Source organism: Lachnellula hyalina (assembly GCF_007821495.1).
Source record: "Lachnellula hyalina strain CBS 185.66 chromosome Unknown contig00054, whole genome shotgun sequence".
NCBI lineage: Eukaryota > Fungi > Ascomycota > Leotiomycetes > Helotiales > Lachnaceae > Lachnellula > Lachnellula hyalina.
The window spans coordinates 134886-153138 of NW_022157168.1; the positions used below are offsets into that span (position 1 = coordinate 134886).

An 18253-nucleotide genomic window follows, 5' to 3' on the forward strand; every position below is an offset into this window, starting at 1 on the left:
CCATCCTAATTCCACAATTGTACCATTGCATTGCATCACTGCGTAAGACTTTACAAAGATAGTCGGCTAGAAATTGGATTACTCAACCACTTGCAGTCGCGATCAGTCAGCAGTGATTACTGATCCCTCGATGGACTCTTGGTGCTTTATTTCTCAATGTCTTGATTCGCGAGCATCACGCGAAGAAGGCCTCAGCTATAGTAATCATACAATAGGCATAACAATAGGAAACGTGCTTTCGGACTTACAGATACGCAGAGTAGGATGGAAGAACGGAAGAGTCGGCATGAATTGAGGGAGGAGAGAGAATATATAAGGAGCGCTGGTGTTCCGGGAAATAAGTTCGAGAGATAGAAAAGCATATATACATACATACTTCCAAACGTCCAAGCCAGCTTCAAGAACCCAGGTCAAAGTCCGCTTCGAATATCAAACCCCATTCAACATCTACAAGAATGGCAGGAGAACTTGTCTTCGTATGACCTCCCTTCCCATGTACTTCTCCCCACAGCAAGCACTCATACAGCATCTCCAGATCACAGGAGCAACAGGCTTCATCGGCTTCGCCGTCCTCCACCAGGCCCTCGAATCCGGATACCGCGTGCGCATCTCCATTCGCAAGGAGCCGCAAGCCCAGACCCTTTCTTCCCACCCCCTAATCGCCCCTTTCGTAGCACAAGGCAATGTCTCCTTCGCCATCGTGCCCGACATCACGGTCCCAGGCGCGTTTGATGAAGCGTTAAAGGATGTGGTTTATGTAGAGCATTTGGCGTCGGCATTGCCTAGTCCAGTGAGTACTTTCCTTTCCTCAAGAGAAAGGGAGTCAGCCGTGCTGATAAGGGAATGAAGACGGAGAATCCAGAGCAGGATATAGTGCAGCCCGCAATCCACGGCACGACATCCATCCTGACCTCCGCACTCCTCCACGCCTCCATCAAACGCATCATTATCACCTCCTCCATAGCAGCCATCCTCTCCTCAGCCGCCCAAACCGACGGCACCCCAACAGCGCCCTACACGTCATCCTCGCGCGTCTCTCCCCTGCCCTCAGGACCCTGGGCCAACGGCGTCGTGGCGTACCGCGGAGCCAAAGCCCTCGCTCTCGACGCGACGGATCGGTTCGTCGCTGAGAAGGCGCCGCGCTTTAGCATCGTCAATATCATGCCCGGCTACGTGATCGGGCGCAACGGGCTGGCGACGTCTGCGCGCGAACTGCAGAATGGGAGTAATAATGTGGTGCTGTCGCTCGTGACGGGGAATGTGGGCAAGGAGCCTCAGCCTGCTACTGTGGTTGATGTGCGGGATGTTACGAGGGTGCAGGTAGAGGCTTTGGATGAGCGGAAAGTGGTGGGAGCGTATAGGAGTTTTGTAGTTGATGCGGGGAAGGTGGATTTGAATGATGTGGTGGGGATTGCGAAGAGGGAGTTTGAAGGAGCATTTGAGGAGGGGATACTGAGGGAGGGGGGTACGAATAGTGTTAGTCATGATTTTGATGGGAGCGAAACGGAGGGGGTGTTTGGGAAGTTGAAGGGTTTGGAGGAGATGGTTAAGAGTGTTGTGAGGCAGTATGTTGAGCTGAAGGAGAAGGAGGTGTAGGTGGAGGATGGATGGGAGGACTTGAAGTGAAAAGAAGAGATTGAGCTGTAAAATGATGGTAAAATGAAATCGTACGTTGACTTCGGATACTCATCATACCTAATATAACCAACTCTTGAGAAGGGGAAAACTCCACCAAGTTCTTAGCTGAGTACGGCTCAGGACTACCTTTAAACCTCAGGCCGTAAAAACCCCCAATTAAAGAAATCAAGTAAAGAAATCAAGCAGAAAAATCAAGTAGAGGAGAATACAGTGGTAGAACTAGTCTCTGCTGGAGATGTTGAAAAAATCCTAGATGAATTGTATATCCGTAAAATTCATGCTACCTACTCACCCTTCTTCTTTTCCTCCACGCCTTGACCTCTTTCAACACGCCCATCACCAGAGGTACAGCTACCGGACCCAACAGTGGCAAGTAGACGGCAATCTTGTGCTCATCTGGGAAATAAACCTGTCCAACCATACTTTTCTCAAAGAAAGCCTTTTCCGCAGCTTCCTCAGCAATTATCGCGTTTTCCAATCCCTCCGTCCCTCCTAACCCATCACACGCTTTTCGTAAATGCTCAATTGTTGTATAAATCCCATCAGCAACGCTCTTTGGGATGCTGATTGAAGGCAGCGCAAGTGTTAATCGCGCCAAACTACCCATAGTGCCGCTGGCCTTCAACAACAATCCAGCACTGCGCACACGCACCAGAGTCATCAATCTTAGAGGCAGAGAGCCGCTCTCCGGGGCCCCAAGTAAAGACATCAACTGATTCGAGAAAATGAGCATCGCTGGCCTCAGATCCGAAATATCAGATTGGATAACCACGCCTCCCCATTGAGGAATCAGCCAACTCTTTCCTCCCCCCTCAACTTCCATATCCCCCACGTATATTATGAAGTTCACAGTGGGTGCTCCACCAATGCTGGGGCTCAGAGGCCACTCTGCAGCGTTTATAAAACCGCTCAGATCTTCCTTTTTCAGCACATTTCCATTGACTCCTGGGTTTGCGTAGAGTTGGACCTGAGTGTCGATTGTAAAATTGCTGATTGAGGAGAAGCTCTGAAGCAGGGGCTTCATGTGTTCCTCGAGGGCTGCTTCAATGTCCCAGGACGAAGGTGTGGCGGATGGGGTAAAGAGGGAGAATGTGAGATGGTAAGTTCGCGAGTACTTTATTGATCTCGTTGTCCATTTCGCAAGAGATTCTGCTACCTCCGGTACCAATGCCTTCGGACTGCGCTCTGGTGGTGCGGAACTTGTAGATAGAAGGTATGAAATCATGGCCTGCTCCTCGGCAAACATCTCTCGCAGTGTATTCGCAATGTATGTAGCTAGGAAGGAGGAGGAGGAGGAGCTCGACGGTATTTGGTTGGGTGTATAGTGGACGTCCAGTATGGGGGAGTATGATTGCAGATCTGCCTTGGACTCTGTCCCTGGTAGGAGCCTAATGACAAGAGCTACCTCCTCGTCTGACCCTCCCGTAGGCAACCCATCTACTGTTATTGATGCATTGGCTGGTGGTGAGAGCTGTAACCGCAGATGATGCGCCGAGAAATCGTTCAAGTCGTCCAATGCATGCTGAGTAGTCCGCAGAAGATGCTGAGCTTCATGATCTTGTAGCGAGTCTGCCTCTATAGATATGCGAAGTGGAAAGACAGGCCGGCATGCCTACTAATATCAGCATTGGTCCCTCAAAGAACTAGGAACCATTACCCTCCCATCAGCCCAATCCATCATCTGGTCCAGCGGCAGTTTCGCCCTGTATATTGCCGTTGTCCTCCACCATATTGGCAAGCCTAGAAATAAGACAATTGCCCAGAAAGACAATATAACGAAAAGTCGAAGTCGGATGCTCTCTGGCGTCTCAGGGGGTGGCTCCTTTTTCTTGGGCGCGACCGACACAGCGTGTGCTGGCGCATCCTCCCCCCTTTCTATCTTGCCATCCTTGACTTCAGCCTCGGAAATTGCTGGAGCAGTTGGAGTTGAGGACATGGCAATGTTGTTGCTCATCACATCTGGGAGTGGATAAAGACAACTCTCTCGACCTCAACCCCGGAAACTCGTATCCGGGTCGCATCGCGATTTCCAGGCCGATTTATTTTGCGCCCGGGCCGCATTCCGGGCCTTATGATGGATGCCATGCATTTGCTACGCCGCAGGAATTACATAATGAAAGCGTGGGCGTGCAACAGCGTGAATGATTTTATTTTATCTCCCCTTATCTCCTTTCATATCTACAAAGAAGCTCGCATACAAAGTTCATATAGATGTACGAAGTACGAAGTAACCCCCTGACAACCTTTCATGGGATCACGGGTGCTCGAGGTAAACCACCAGAGCCAAGTGATTAAGTAGTTTTCACAAGGCGGAGAGCGGCTGAATACAACTAAAGCCAAGCCCGCAACATCAGGATAATGCCTCGGCATCTCCAGGTGCGGGCATTGCTGCGAGTCGCTCTCAACACCGAGTGGCTTTAGACGCGTATTAGAGGCGATTGCAACCAATGTGAATACCTCATGGTAGTACCTGGGAAGCCGCCAATTGGATTCAGACTCCATGGCGCTGTTGTGAGCTTCTCAACTCTTTTACGGTAGCGTCACTCTTAGATAGACCTGCTTCTGCCCCTTCTCTGAGGCTGCTTTTCGTCACTTTCTTACCTTCAATGAGAGCATCATTGCTTCTTTTTCTGTTTTCTTCTTGATATTGACGAAAGCTGCTGGCGAGCGACATATGGGACATCTCTCTCAATTTCGAGCTCCACTGTCGATAAGGCATCGCAATGCCAGGTGAAACCATCCTTATCGACCTTCCGGAATATATACTGATCCCTTTCTACAGTTCCATTGGCACTCGTAGCCCCAGCGGTTGCTACTAGCTTGGCATACATCAACGCGAAAACGAGTCTCTTCTATGATTACAGTATTCTCAGCGCTGCAATCAAAGGCGCAGTCTCGACACGCCATCGGGAGAAGAAAGATAGGCTGAGCCCGTTCTATGACATTGAGCAACATGCACAAGGAAAACTGGCAAACAAAACCTTGTTATCCTTCGAGGGTCGACAATGGACATACAAGGAAGTGTACCAAACCGCTCTAAAATACGGAACGTGGCTCAAGACAAAGTACCACATCAAGCCCAAAGAGATTGTGGCGATAGACTTTATGAACTCGGAGCACTTCATATTCTTATGGGTTGGACTATGGTCCATTGGGGCAAAACCAGCTTTCATCAATTACAACCTCACGGACAAGGCGCTGGTACACTGCATCCGAGTCTCAACGGCCCGGGTCGTATTTGTAGATCCACGGGTGCAACATAATGCTACACAAGACGTCCGAGATGAGCTACCCAATGTTCAGTTTGAATTCTTTACCCCGGAATTAGAAGTAGAGCCAGTGACAACAGAAGGTGTACGGGAGCCTGACACAGCGCGATCGGAGGACAAGCCCACTAATATGGCGATACTCATCTACACAAGCGGTACTACTGGACTTCCAAAGGGTGCTATTGTCAGTTGGCAAAAAGTGTTAGGCCTTGCAAAACTTGTCCCTAGTTGGACATCTCTCAACCAGAATGATGTCTTTTATACTGTAAGTACTCACACAAGCGAGTAGAATCTCCCACTGACAACCTCAGTGTATGCCTCTGTATCACACGTCTGCCGCTCTACTTGGATTTTGCACCGTAGCCATTCTTGGTGGAAGCCTTGCCCTTGGCAGAAAGTTCTCCACCAAGACTTTCTGGGCAGACTGTCGGTCAACGAATGCTACCGCAATCCAATATGTCGGCGAGACTTGTCGTTACCTCCTCTCCGCACCCACAGAAATTGACTCGGCCACAGGTCAGAACCTCGACAAGAAGAACAGCGTCCGACTAGCAGTTGGCAATGGTCTACGACCCGATATTTGGAATAAGTTCAAAGAGCGCTTTGGCATTCCTGAAATCGCAGAGTTCTACGCTGCAACAGAAGGCACTAACGGATCTTGGAACTTCAGCCGCAACGATTTCTCCAAAGGCGCAATTGGGCGTGCCGGTACGCTCCTGAAATTTCTCTCCCGAAAGGTCACCGTCCTCATAGAATTAGACCTAGAAACCGAACAGCCCTGGCGGGATCCAGAGACCGGATGCTGCAAACGAGTCGAGCCTGGCGAACCAGGAGAACAGCTATACAAATTAGACCCGGACAATATCTCGGCAAGCTTCCAAGGCTACTTCAACAACCCCTCCTCCTCAGACAGCAAAATCTTGCGTAACGTGTTCGAGAAAGGCGATGCCTGGTTCCGAACCGGCGACATGCTGATCTCTGATTCCGAAGGCCGCACTTATTTCAATGACCGCATTGGCGACACATTCCGTTGGAAAGCCGAGAACGTCTCCACCAACGAAGTATCCGAAGCACTCGGCCACCATGCCTCTGTGAACGAAGCCAACGTCTATGGCGTAGAGCTTCCGCACCATGATGGTCGCGCGGGCTGTGTAGCGATCGTGCTGGCGCATGAGCCCAGCGAGAAGCTGATGCGTGATCTTGCATCGCATGTTCATGAGCGGTTGCCTAAGTTCGCGGTGCCGTTGTTTTTGAGAATTACGAAGGCCATGCAAACGACTGGGACGAATAAGCAGCAGAAGCATGTTATCAGGGCGCAAGGTGTTGATCCGGAAAAAACTAGTGGTGATGAATTTTATTGGTTGAAGGATGGTTCTTACGTTAAGTTTGGACCCAGGGATTGGGATGAGTTGAATGGTGGGAGGGTTAAGTTGTGATTGTATGATTATTAAATAAAGGCATCTACTAGGATGGGCATTCGCCCGATATTTGTAGTAACGAATTAATGAAAATTGGACTGGCAACTAGAGGGGGAAAAGTGCTAGTTAATAGGTGTAAACATCTACACTTGAATTGATGAAGAGATACGGTATTGTGGTCATTATGGTCGCTATGTGAAGGATATATAGTCCCCCTTTCCCCTAGGATATACCAGTATGGTACGCAAGGAACGTAGACGTAACGTACCAATGTTCCGCTAGCTACTGTACTGTAACGCAGAATCTTGGATTATCCCAGTGGGCTGGTGAGACATTCGAACCAGAAGTCGGGTTCACTGGTTCGCCTGAAGACTTCAAGGCTGAAGTTCCCCACAAGATGACGAGTCACATTTACACTACTTAAAGTATAAATACATTCCAAACAACGTCGCCGGTGAATTTTACTTCTTTCTTTCACACAGATTGTAGAACGTCTTCCTCAGCATCATATCTCATTATCCCTTATCCTCTACTTCAAAAGCATGGACCAAGTGTGTCTAGAACGGTGAGATGCGATCTATGTGCTTTGTCCTTTTCTTTCGGATATAGCGGCATACCTCTACAAGGTACATGCAGTACGAAGTTCAGCAATTGATTTGAACCTTTGCTATTTTTGATGCTTAGTAGAGCGCTGTTTCAGGTCCGTTGTTCGGTTACTATAATACCGTACTGTACTGTACATGTTTAGTTAGAGTAGCCGGAAGGATTTCATGTATGAGGCTTCCTTGGTTTCTTTATTATGCTTCTCGGGTTTTCGTTCTATTTCCAGAGTCGTAATTACTTACTTAGGTAGGTAATCCGTGCCACCCCCACCCCTATCTTCTCATCAAGTTCTAGAGACGCGATAGGACAAAGTTGGGATTAAAGTGGTTCAGCGGCTCAGCGACCTAGCGCCATTTTTAGTTTTGAAGATACCTGACAGGCTCTTCTGCAACGGCGTGAAGGACGAAGGACGAAGGACGAAGTAAAATATGCAATGTAGGAAGGTGTGTCAGCAGTCCCAAAAGGCTCCATCGCCAAGGCTCTTATTCCTAAGATCACGTACATTGTATCTTTGTCTGAAATTGGGCGGGATGCTTAGCCGGCCCTTATCATCTATTGCTTTCCCCACAGTCCCTCTCTTCTTCTCTCCGCTTCTTCTTTTCCTTCTCCTTCTCCATCTCCATCCCACTCTCACCATCTTTATAAGTCCCCAAGGTGTCGATGGCTAGCGCCTGAAGTCTGCCTCCATGATTGGCGTCAACCGCAGCCGCCTGTTTCCCCTTGCCTGCCTCTCTCTCTTCTCCCTTATGGTCCTCTTCGTGCTCTACTATCGATTCCCCGCTGCCGCCTCGTTGAGAAAACCTCTGCCACCGACAAAATTGCGCGTTGACCTTGGGCCGACGGATCAGAAATCAATCACCGGCTTAGCATGTACTGGCCCGCGAGGGAAGTTGCTGGATGAGAAGGATGTTGAAAGTCTGCCGCGACCCGTTCACAATCTTGACGTAGCGTACCCAATACCAACCACCGGGTCGTACGTAGCGCTAGGTTTCAATCAGTCGTGGTTGACATTCGAAGGACGATATGGGCCCTATGGATTTGGCGAAGAGAGTCCTGAATACCGTTTCTCGCGAGCAGAATGGGATAAGGTGAACTGGGGGAACCTCCAGGACGACTGTCTGGTTACAAACGAAGGGCGCTTTCATGCCAAGAAGGATGGCACACTACACTTGACAGCGAAGCCTCGATTTCGGCTCGTGGGCGAGGGCGAAGCGCACGATCCACCAAGGTCAAAGACTGGCAGGCAAGCGATTGTGATAAGGGCATGGAGCACGTATAACTACCAACCAGAAGACATGTGGAACCTGCGATCGATCATCAATGAAGCGAGCTTGGCGACTGGAGGGGAGTACACGGTAATCTTGCTGGTTGATGTCAAAGATGAGAATGGGCATATGATTCACAAGGACGACGATTTCTATCAGAAGGTGCTAGAAGAATCTGTTCCGCCAGAATTTCAGGAAATCGCGGTCCTGTTTCATGAGACCTTGCTTCTAAATTGGTACGAAAAGGTCGGGGAGTCTCAGTACGTATCTAAATAGTCTACCTGGATATTCACGTATACTAACGGCTTTGCAGCACTTTCTGGCAGGTCATGCAACCGCTCCAACTTTTCGCCCACTTCTACCCCGAATTCGATCATTATTGGCAAATAGAGATGGATACACGCTTCACTTCACACGTTGGCTCTATGCTACAAGGGTTCCACTCATTCAGCAAATCTCAACCTTACAAACAAGCGCGAGAGCGTGCATCTTGGGCCTACATTCCGAAACTACATGGCACGTACGCTGAATTCAGTCGTGCTATCAATGAGACTATGGAAGGCGAAGCTACGGTGTGGGGGCCTATCAAGATCGAAGAGTTGGAACCAAAGGGCCCCGTTCCACCTGTCGAGAATGGGAGAGATGATAATTTCGAGTGGGGGGTTGGACGCGATGCTGATCTCGTCATCCTCGACCAACTCAACGAGGTGGGCCGCTTCGAAAGGACTGAGGATTGGGTTTTCAGGGATTGGATTGGTGGCGGGCTCCCAGCAGATACCCCCCGCTTTGTTTGTGTCCCTGCGCAAGCGAGAGCATCCTGGGATCTCCTCAGAGCCGCACACCGTGCCCAGCATGATTTGGGGCTTCGAGTCCCATCCGAAGCCACACTGCCCTCGTTCGCGGCCTGGCATGGACTCAAGACAATCAGTGTCCCCTTGCCGAAATTCCAATTCCATGAGCGAGACATCGGAGAACTTGCTTATGTCTTGAACGGGGGCGGTCTCGACCAATTCAAAGATGGCATCGCGCATGGTCCAGGAGTGTATCGAGGTAGCTCGTTTAACTTTTTTGTCCGTCCGATGACTTGGGGTTGGGTACCGGGGCTGCCCGACACAATTTTTGACCACTGGATGAAAGGTCCTAACGAAGCTAAGGGAGAACGACCCCTGTTTATGCCAGAGAGTGGAGGCAGCGTGTTCGCACCTGGACTCATAATCCACCCCAGGAAGACGAATCCAGGATAGGTCGAATATGAATAAATGTGTATGAATGCCTGGAAAATTAAAACGTACTATACCTTATGGGCGCTCACAACGGCTTTCGACTTCCCTATTCCTCTCGAGGCATGTCTTAGAGGTCGCTCCTTCGATTTTTGGGTATCCGGGGGACCATGAGATAAGGAGTTGCGACAGGGGCAACGAGAAATCCCGCCATTTGAAAGAGTTGCGATAAAGTCGACGGAGTTGAGATTGCAAGAGTCTCATTGACATCTCGCGGACACGAGTAGGATTACTCCGTATTAGGTCTTGCATTATGGGTTGAGAAGCTTCCCACGGATATGTTTTGGTCGAGGTTCATGGAGCTCGGCCCCAGGTTTCGGGGGGCGAGATGGCGAGATGGTGGAGGCTTGAAGATTCAAACAAACTTATCAGATTAGTGATCCATTCAATACAAATTATAAGAAACCAATCTATGGTGTCAGGAGCACCAAGGGCAGAACAAATCAAACTTACCTCTTCTTACATAGAAAACAACACAACAATTCCAAGTAACGAAGTAGTGCGGGTTTCGACGATTCTGATATTCAATAGAACACTTTTCAGGACTGGAGCTCTGATAGAACTACAAAATGACTCTGCTAGACGGGTATGGGAGGTAGATATCCAACAGTGTTCTTTTGTGAACGGAGACTGTCCTAGACGGGCGTTGGAGGGTTTGTTAATATTAAGGGAGCTCTAGCTAGCTAACGCGGCTGCAAATCCATAGTCTCATTCCTGTTGTATTGGGAGCTGAAGGCCGAGGCTTGTCTCAGACATATACCTATATACTACCCAGCCACTGTAAAGCTCACACCTAGAATAGTGTGCGGGGTACAGTAGCGGTGGGTTGCGTGGATTACAGAGGCTAGAGGGTCTCAAAAGGTCGGTCTAGAGCGGGCGGTATGAACAATATGCCTGCGCATGTCTGAGAACTGGCTTGCAAAATAACCTAAGCGAGAGCCCCGGACTATTGGATCCAGGGGTACGCGTATGGTCCAGCCCGCCCGCTCTGATTCTGGGACGGACCGCACGCTTCGTTCTCTACAGAGCCAGTGCTTCTCGGGCGCCAAACCTCAAACCAGATGCGTGGTGAGTGCCCACTCCGCAGCTAGGCATTTCAGCTCGCAACTGAATCAATCGTTGGAGTCATGGTGGCTAAGCTGAGATCATCTTTCTGGGAAAGACTAATGATGAATGTTTCGGGAGGGGAAAACTATATTAAGATAGTTCTCAGAGGATAGTACAAATGCTCCCACAGGTCCTCAAACGCAAAGGTCGAGAGATCAACTTCATCAGCTTGATTATATTTTTTTGAGATACCTTAGAACTTACTCGCACTGCAAAAGCATCATGGCATTTGCCCAAAGTGGATTCCGTCCAGACTACGAAACTGTCGACCAGCAAATTAAAACAACGACCATCCAGAAATGACTCATTGTATGCTGCGATGGGACTTGGTTTGCATCAGATAAAGGCACCCAGAACTTGCCATCAAATGTTGCTAGAATCGGACGTCTCATAGCAGCAGAAGGCACAGCATGGACAAATGAACGTGGAAAGCAAGCAGAGATAGTTCGAGTACCCCAAATCGTGTATTACCAGAGTGGTGTTGGTACTGGCAACCTTACATGGCTCGATAAACGAGTTCAAGGTGAGTCGCATTCCGAGTCTTCATGGAAAGACAATGGCTGAATACAACCATAGGTGCATTTGGTCATGGCCTAGATGAGAGCGTCTGTTCTGCCTATAGCTTTCTCTGCAATAACTACGCAGATGGGGATGAAATATTCCTGTTTGGATTCTCCCGGGGCGCCTATACCGCCCGAGCTCTTGCTGGTCTTGTCCTTGCTGCTGGGTTCATTCCTCCTGGATCCATGACGGCGTTTTATGGCATGTATCAGGCCTACAAGAAGAAAGAACGTGGGCAGCATTTCCAAGACACGGAATAGTGGAAGGAAAATGAGGAGAAGCTGAACATTCGCTACAAGCATGTCAGCGTGAAATTCATCGGTGTCTGGGATACAGTGGGCAGTCTGGGACTTCCTGATAGCATGTTATCCCAAGCGACGAATTGGAACAAGGGCTATCAATTCCACGATACGGAACTGAGTGGAAGTGAGTTGCTAATACCGTTGTATATATTGCCTTCGTTTGCTAATACTTCCAGGAATACAGAAAGCTGCACATGCCCTCGCCTTGGACGAGTATCGCGGCACTTTCTCACCCACCATGTGGTATCATAAAGGCGCGGATCATGGCTATGCTTCGGAGTTGACCCAGTGCTGGTTTCCTGGCTATCACGCACATATTGGCGGTGGTACTGTGAACGGCGAATTGGATGAATCCTCCATAGATGACCTCACTCTCGCTTGGATGATCGATCAAACGGGTGATACTCTCACCTTTGACGAAGCCGAGATCAAGAAATTCGTCGAATCGCAGGCGGATTCGCACAAATGGGGTGAAGGCAATCTTACCGACAGTGCGTCGGTTGCATTTCTGGCACCGGGCGCTGGTGGTTGGAAGACCAGAACACCAGGCGAATACAAACTCACAATCCCCGAAATCCAAAAACAGAAAGACGATCCAACGCGGCCGGTGTGCCGTACAGAAGAATTTATTCATCCGTGCGTTAGGTATCGAATGGGCTTGATGCAGCACAAGCCGAAAGAGCTGGGAAGTGTACCCGGACGGGTATGGGGCCAAACGCCAATTGAGAAGTATGAGCCTGCAGCGTTGAAAGGCTTCGTTCCCACTGTACCAGATGACCTATTCTACAACCTGTTGTGGAAGAAGCCGGCGCAGAAAAAGGGGGGCGAAGAAGTTGAGATTAGGGAGTACAAGATCTCGCCATCGTGGGACGGTTTCTGGCATCATTCGGCTGGAGTGGAGAGGATGATTGTGCCAGCGGATATTATGAAGGAGTTGGACGCGACGAATAATTATGGAGAGAAGGATTTCATCAAGCAAGCTCCTCCACCACCTCCAAACAGAGGTTTCCAACCAGTTGAGTGATAGGGTGGTAATCACCAGGGGAGATATCAATTTTCATTGAGTCAGGGTCTGCCAGCGTGACAATATTACCTGGCCATTGCAAATATTTCGAATACTACATAGGTACTCTCGACTGGTCATATATACACATGATTCTTCTTGTACTATATTTACAGAACACCTTTGAAATCTCCCGTTCTCTATTAAGTTGTTTTGAATCTTATGTGTAATTTCTCGAAGAGCTGGTAGTAAATTTACAAACAGGACATAATGTTATCGTGTACATGAATCTGGGACTGCGCACTAAGGAGTCTAGTAACTGAGTATATTCTTCAGGAGGATAGCAAATAATGTCGAGGCAGTTGGCCATCCATCATTCACCCCACTTTACTTTTCGCCCCCTAGAAAACAGTCGACGGAGTGTCGCGGGGCATTTTGAAAGTGCGGGGAAATTTTAGTCTTAACGTCAGATAAAACACTTAATATTTAGCTCAAATATATCAACTCTATCTCACATATATTGTACCAATCTGGAAGCAGTCGCGATGGCAACCAACGTCCCCTCCTTTTCGTCCCTTCCCTTGCAGAAGAATGGAATTCGCGGAAATGCATGGGGCCTGTTTGGCAAGGACGATGAACTCGGAATGCTCAATCGATTGACCCCTAAGACTACCATCGCTGCTACTAAAGAGATTGTACATGGCATTCGGATTTCTACCGACTGGTCACTGAACAAGCCAAGCGTGCCTTGTTTCGGTCGGCAGCAATTCCATCAGCATATCCACCACAAGGAACCGAGGACTGTCAATGATGATATTTTGACTTTGAACACCCAGTCGAGTTCTCAATGGGATGGTTTTAGACATTTTGGTATGTATTTTTGAAACATATCATCATGTAGAGCTGATGATAGTTCATACAGGATACCAAGATCACAAAGTCTACTTCAATGGATGCAAGCAAGAAGACGTGCACAATTCTACCCAAAATGGAATTCACGGTGCGCTCTTGTTCCTCTTCTTTTCCCCTCTCTCACCTGCTAATCTCATCCCATCCCCAGTGTGGGTAGAAAATGGAGGTATCGTGGGCCGCGGAGTTCTCTTGGACTACTGCTCCTGGGCCGAATCAGAAGGCAAGCTGCTACCAGCCCTTGAGACTAGCAACATCCCCATTTCCGACTTCCAAAAAGTCGCAGAGTACCAAGGCGTTACTTTCAAACCGGGCGATATCCTCTTCGTCCGGACTGGATACGTTCGAGCCCTCGACGCAATGTCGAAAGACGAAGCTGTGGCGTATTCAGCGACTCCGCCGACTGCTATTGGCGTCGAGTCCTGTGAAGAGACGTTGAAGTGGATTTGGGACCACGAGTTCTCGGCTGTGGCTGGTGATGCGATTGCTTTTGAGGCACTACCATTTCAGAGTACAACCCACTGGATACACGAGGTAAGCAACCCAATTTTGTGTTTACTACTCCTCGAGTCTTTATGTTAGAAGTCCTGAAAAGTGTTGAGGTACTAATTTGTTATAGTGGTTACTTGCTGGCTGGGGTCTTCCAATCGGAGAGTTATTCGACTTGGAGAACTTGGCTGCCGAGTGCAAGAAACAGAAGAAGTGGAGCTTTTTCTTTAGTAGTATGCCCTTGAAGGTAAGGTATTGTCCTTGTCTGACTATTGAGAACTAATTATAAACAATCCAGGTTCCTGGCGGAGTTGCGAGTCCACCAAATGGTGTGGCCATCTTATGAAGTAATGGCAAAATCTCTTTTAATTTCGACAATCCCCTAGTTTTCCGTTAATCATTCACTCTCACGACGTCTCTTTGATGAAAAGTGTTTTTATTAGCAGCTTCGTGCGCTCGAACAACCAAATGTCGCGAGGGTGGAAGTTCTTCTAGTACCATGGATCACCTATTCACTTGAGCATATGATAGCGTTAAAAAGGTCCATCGCATATGAACTCTCCCAGCTAGATGCATTAGAGATTGATTCAGTGCATTATTGTTGTCCTACAATATCACTGTTAGAAGTTGGAGGATTATTTTGAAAGACCTAAGACAATGCTTTAAAGACATCTAATAGTCGGTCCTCCTTCTTAGCTCGCTTCGCTCACAGTCGGCGAAAGCAAATATCCCACGCTAAAAACTAAAAGCTAAGGAGGAAGACGACTATTAAAGGAGGAAAACCGTCTCCGAGAAGCTGACTTCCCTTATCTTCTAGGACCTGCCTTTGCTAGTACAAGCCTATATCCACATCCTAAAGAGACGGGTATTCTTTAATCCGCATATGTGTGTGAATTCCCTCCCAAAACATAACAATTCTGCCGCCTAAGCAAAGAAGAACTAAAATAAGAACTTAAACAAAAATATAAAAAGAAAATGACCACCGCAGGGATCGAACCTGCGACCTGCTGCGATATTAGGAACAAACAAATGTAACCATGTAAAGCAGACGTGATAACCACTACACCAGGCGGCCTTTCTTCGTTTAAATTGTTTATTTCAAAATATATCACTAATAAGAAGTATAGTATAAAACTCGAAGTTCAGGGCCCAATTTTAACCGAAGCTTAGGCTATAAGCGCAGACGCTACCTACATTTCAAACCACCATGTTCACATTGTCTCTTTTAGATAGAATCACTTAGATTAGTTTTCGAAATCTATTCTTCAAGTACATCTTTCAGGTAAAGCAACTCCCTTCTTTACAAAATAAATAATTAGACTCTGAAAGGCTTTCCTATGCGTCTACAGCGAAAACATAAGTATTGCTTTAGATAGACGGCCCTTTCGCAATTGTCCCCAAGTCTAGCTATGGGAAAGCTGTTCTCTCACCAAACTTAGTTTCTGCGTCATGTTCTAATATATTGACTATATAATTATTATTCAAAATGGTATAGAACTCCACGCAACATGCCGTCCATTCTAAAGTTTCAGCCAACCCAATCACTCTCCACAGCCAACTTCCCTTCTTCCCACTCCCTACCTCCATCTTACTTCTCCTCCCACATATCACTATTTTAGTGCTTGAGAAGCTTTCCTAACCTCTCTCCGTTATCACTCTCATCAATCACACCGCCATTGACATTAGCGGCACACCCTGCCCATTCACCTCCACCTCCACCTTTACATTTCCCTGCTCTCCCTTTTCCGCATCAGTCTCTCCATACCAAGCCCAGATGAAGCACCCCAGCAAGACGCAGATGCCACACCAGCCAAAGGCGGAGAACATAGCATAGAAAACTATGTCAACCTTAATGCGAGACGAATTAGTGTGGATATGAGGTGGAGAAGCGGGGACGACTTACTGGCTGAGTAAAGGCTTTTTCGATAGGGGAGAAGGAGATGGAGCTGATGTTTGTCGTGGTGGGGAATTGAGGTGGCATTTTGATTATGAACTGTCTTTGACAAGTCGTGGATTTTACAGATGTTTAATAGACGGTAATAGTCTGTGAAATGAGTATTGCATAACTTGCTCTAATGGAAGAAAGAGAGAGTGGGGAGAGGAAAGACGAAAAGTATATAGATTGTACAGGCGAGAAGAAACTGAATATTCTTAGTCTAAATTCTAGTACTGCCATTGTGATGTCAGAAACCAAAAGACCCTTACCGATGTGGCTGGTTCCTATATCTAGCCTCGAAATAGACACTCATGGCTCAAGGACCATCTTGGTGTGTTTTAACCTCTGGACCCTGCACTGGCTTAGTGCCCGGCCTCCCATAGTCCGAGGTAGACTGCAAGTTATGTTTCTCTTCATGCAGCGATAGCTGTCTCATTCTTCACAGTATGCTCGAATAGCAGAAATAACCCTTCTCCTCGAGGAAGGCTTATCGAAAATTTGCGCATGGTCCAGGTCTTTGAACCAGAGAACGTCGATACCAGATCCACGCCAGGGACGAGATTTCCACTCTTCTTTTTCTAGATCCTCGTCGCGTATAATTTCACCGCCTCTCATTCGCACAGATGCATCTTCATCCACGGGCCCGTTAACATCTATAAGGTCTGGGTCCTGGTCACTGTAGCCATTTGCTAGCTCAGACTTCGGTTGGTCACTCAAGTATTTCCCCACTGCTTCTGTGTCGACAATGAGGTCTCTTCCACTCAAGCTGACTGTCGTTTTCCTCCCTACTAGATCTTTTTTCCACAACACGTTCTCGTTCCAGAAGAAGTGCCGGCTGAGTGTATGGCTGACACCCATATCCATGCTCGCGAAGTAATACAACTGGTGCTCGTTTGCATGCTTTGGTTTCCTCCGGGTGAAATTGTAGGCGACATCTGGCAGATGAAGTAATATTGATACCGGATCGATCAAGACAACTGACCCGATACGCTTCGCAATGGATGGTGTTTTGAGAAGATGGGTACTAATAACAGTTCCGTAGCTGTGAGACGAGAGTATGAATTTCTGGTCTGGGCCAAAATGCTTGAGCAGAATTTGATCTATCTCAGCACACATTTCTTGTCGGCTTAACGCGTGGTTTGTAATTCTAAAAGACACTGGCATTATCTCGATGGCGATGATCCCAACCTGCTCTTCTGGATCCGTAGATTTCACACCATCTATCGAGTTGAGCTCCCCCAAGAAGTTCGTGTAGGGATAAAGCCCGATACCGATTCCGTGGATGAAGACCACTGGGAGTTTTGTAGTTGATGTGTGAGGTCTGTACCAATATGTAGTGTGCTTCGCAGGCGATCGATGTCGAGCGAAAATGGTCTGCCATCTAAAAGGAAAGAGGGTGAAAAATCGAGTAAGGCTTGTCCGGTGAAACTGGAAGCCGAGGAAGAGCATTTTCATGGAGGTCAAAAAGTCGACAAAGCCAACACACTATCAAATGTTAGCCAGCTAAGCAGACGAGAGTTGGAATGGGAGGGCCATACAGTATACCAAACCAAGCTGCGGTGCAACATGCCAACTCGATCCAGCGTCGTACGCAAGCACTTCGCATCCCCAGTTCCTTCCTCTATTGGCCTCCCCAGCAGCTTCTCTAACGCAGACACATACTCCTCGAGTTCCTCGTCATCTTCTCCAGGTGGCCCACCACGGTTGAAGAATGCCCAGAGAAGAAACTCCTTCAGATTCTCCCTCTTGATCTCAGACAAAGGTGCCCCCAAAAACCATTTCCGCAAATATGCCTCTGGGTCCGGAATGTTATCGTTGCAAAGTCGGAAGAGCTCTGTTCGTTCTTCGCGCGTTGGGGCAGGTGGGTGAACAGCTTCGCGCTGGAGGTATATATTGTAAGGAATGTACACGCAGAGGAAGAACAGCGTCTCTGCTATGGCGATGCTCTCGATGATGAGCGGGACGCGGTATGTTGCGGCCTTGAAGCCAAAGAGGATGATGCTCAAGACACAGTATAGAACTGCGAGGGGTGCAAGGTAATGCAAACCCACTATACAGAGCCGTATAAAGTAGAACTCTGGGCGCGATGTTCCTATCATGGTGGTCGCGTGGGTACGAGAATGGGGTTGTGGGGTGGAAGCGCCAGTCTGGCGGTATTGGGAAGAATATTTATATTTGCATGTCAACGCGGGGAGTCTTTACTTTGGAGTAAGGTTTTGGAATCCTCAACAATATGGTAGTGTAGGAGCCTAGTCATTTCAAAGGATGGCCAACAGGGTTGAGAGAAGGAGCGGGGTGGTGGATGCGTGGGCTGAGTATTCAAACATCTGGGGTCATAGCTGACTATTTTTACGATGCGATTTCACATGGCATAGCCTCGCCTCGGTCTCACTACAGTTACAAGTATACGAAGTACTCGGCTCGGTATTTGCAATCTGCATAAACTCGTCATCCCGAGATCACGGTGCCGGCA

The 18253-nt window shown here is 48.2% G+C and overlaps 5 protein-coding genes and 1 non-coding gene across 6 annotated transcripts; 3 read left to right on the forward strand and 3 right to left on the reverse strand.

Annotated features, from left to right (window-relative positions):
- Positions 1–493: 493 nt before the first annotated feature.
- Positions 494–1596, forward strand: FUM13_0 (NAD-dependent epimerase/dehydratase; the record flags this gene model as incomplete). Its single annotated transcript, XM_031150235.1, has 2 exons — positions 494–790; positions 850–1596. 2 exons carry the CDS (start codon positions 494–496, stop codon positions 1594–1596), a joined length of 1044 nt encoding a protein of 347 aa, XP_031005931.1.
- Positions 1597–1918: 322 nt separating this feature from the next.
- Positions 1919–3574, reverse strand: gpi17 (GPI transamidase component PIG-S-like protein; the record flags this gene model as incomplete). The annotated part of the gene is made up of 2 exons (XM_031150236.1): positions 1919–3250; positions 3296–3574. 2 exons carry the CDS (start codon positions 3572–3574, stop codon positions 1919–1921), a joined length of 1611 nt encoding a protein of 536 aa, XP_031005930.1.
- An 848-nt stretch (positions 3575–4422) lies between these two features.
- FAT1_0 (Fatty acid transporter protein) lies at positions 4423–6343 on the forward strand (the record flags this gene model as incomplete). The annotated part of the gene is made up of 2 exons (XM_031150237.1): positions 4423–5172; positions 5219–6343. Coding segments are annotated over 2 exons (1875 nt in total), but the record flags the coding sequence as incomplete, so codon positions are not given.
- A 6648-nt stretch (positions 6344–12991) lies between these two features.
- LHYA1_G005289 (uncharacterized protein) lies at positions 12992–14190 on the forward strand (the record flags this gene model as incomplete). Its single annotated transcript, XM_031150238.1, has 5 exons — positions 12992–13316; positions 13369–13446; positions 13507–13889; positions 13975–14091; positions 14143–14190. The coding sequence occupies 5 exons, from the start codon at positions 12992–12994 to the stop codon at positions 14188–14190; spliced, it is 951 nt and encodes a 316-aa protein (XP_031005944.1).
- Positions 14191–14820: 630 nt separating this feature from the next.
- Positions 14821–14919, reverse strand: LHYA1_G005290. Its single transcript has one exon. It is a non-coding gene; the product is annotated as a tRNA-Val (tRNA).
- A 1293-nt stretch (positions 14920–16212) lies between these two features.
- On the reverse strand, positions 16213–17927 carry LHYA1_G005291 (uncharacterized protein; the record flags this gene model as incomplete). Its single annotated transcript, XM_031150239.1, has 2 exons — positions 16213–17265; positions 17319–17927. Coding segments are annotated over 2 exons (1662 nt in total), but the record flags the coding sequence as incomplete, so codon positions are not given.
- Positions 17928–18253: the final 326 nt, after the last annotated feature.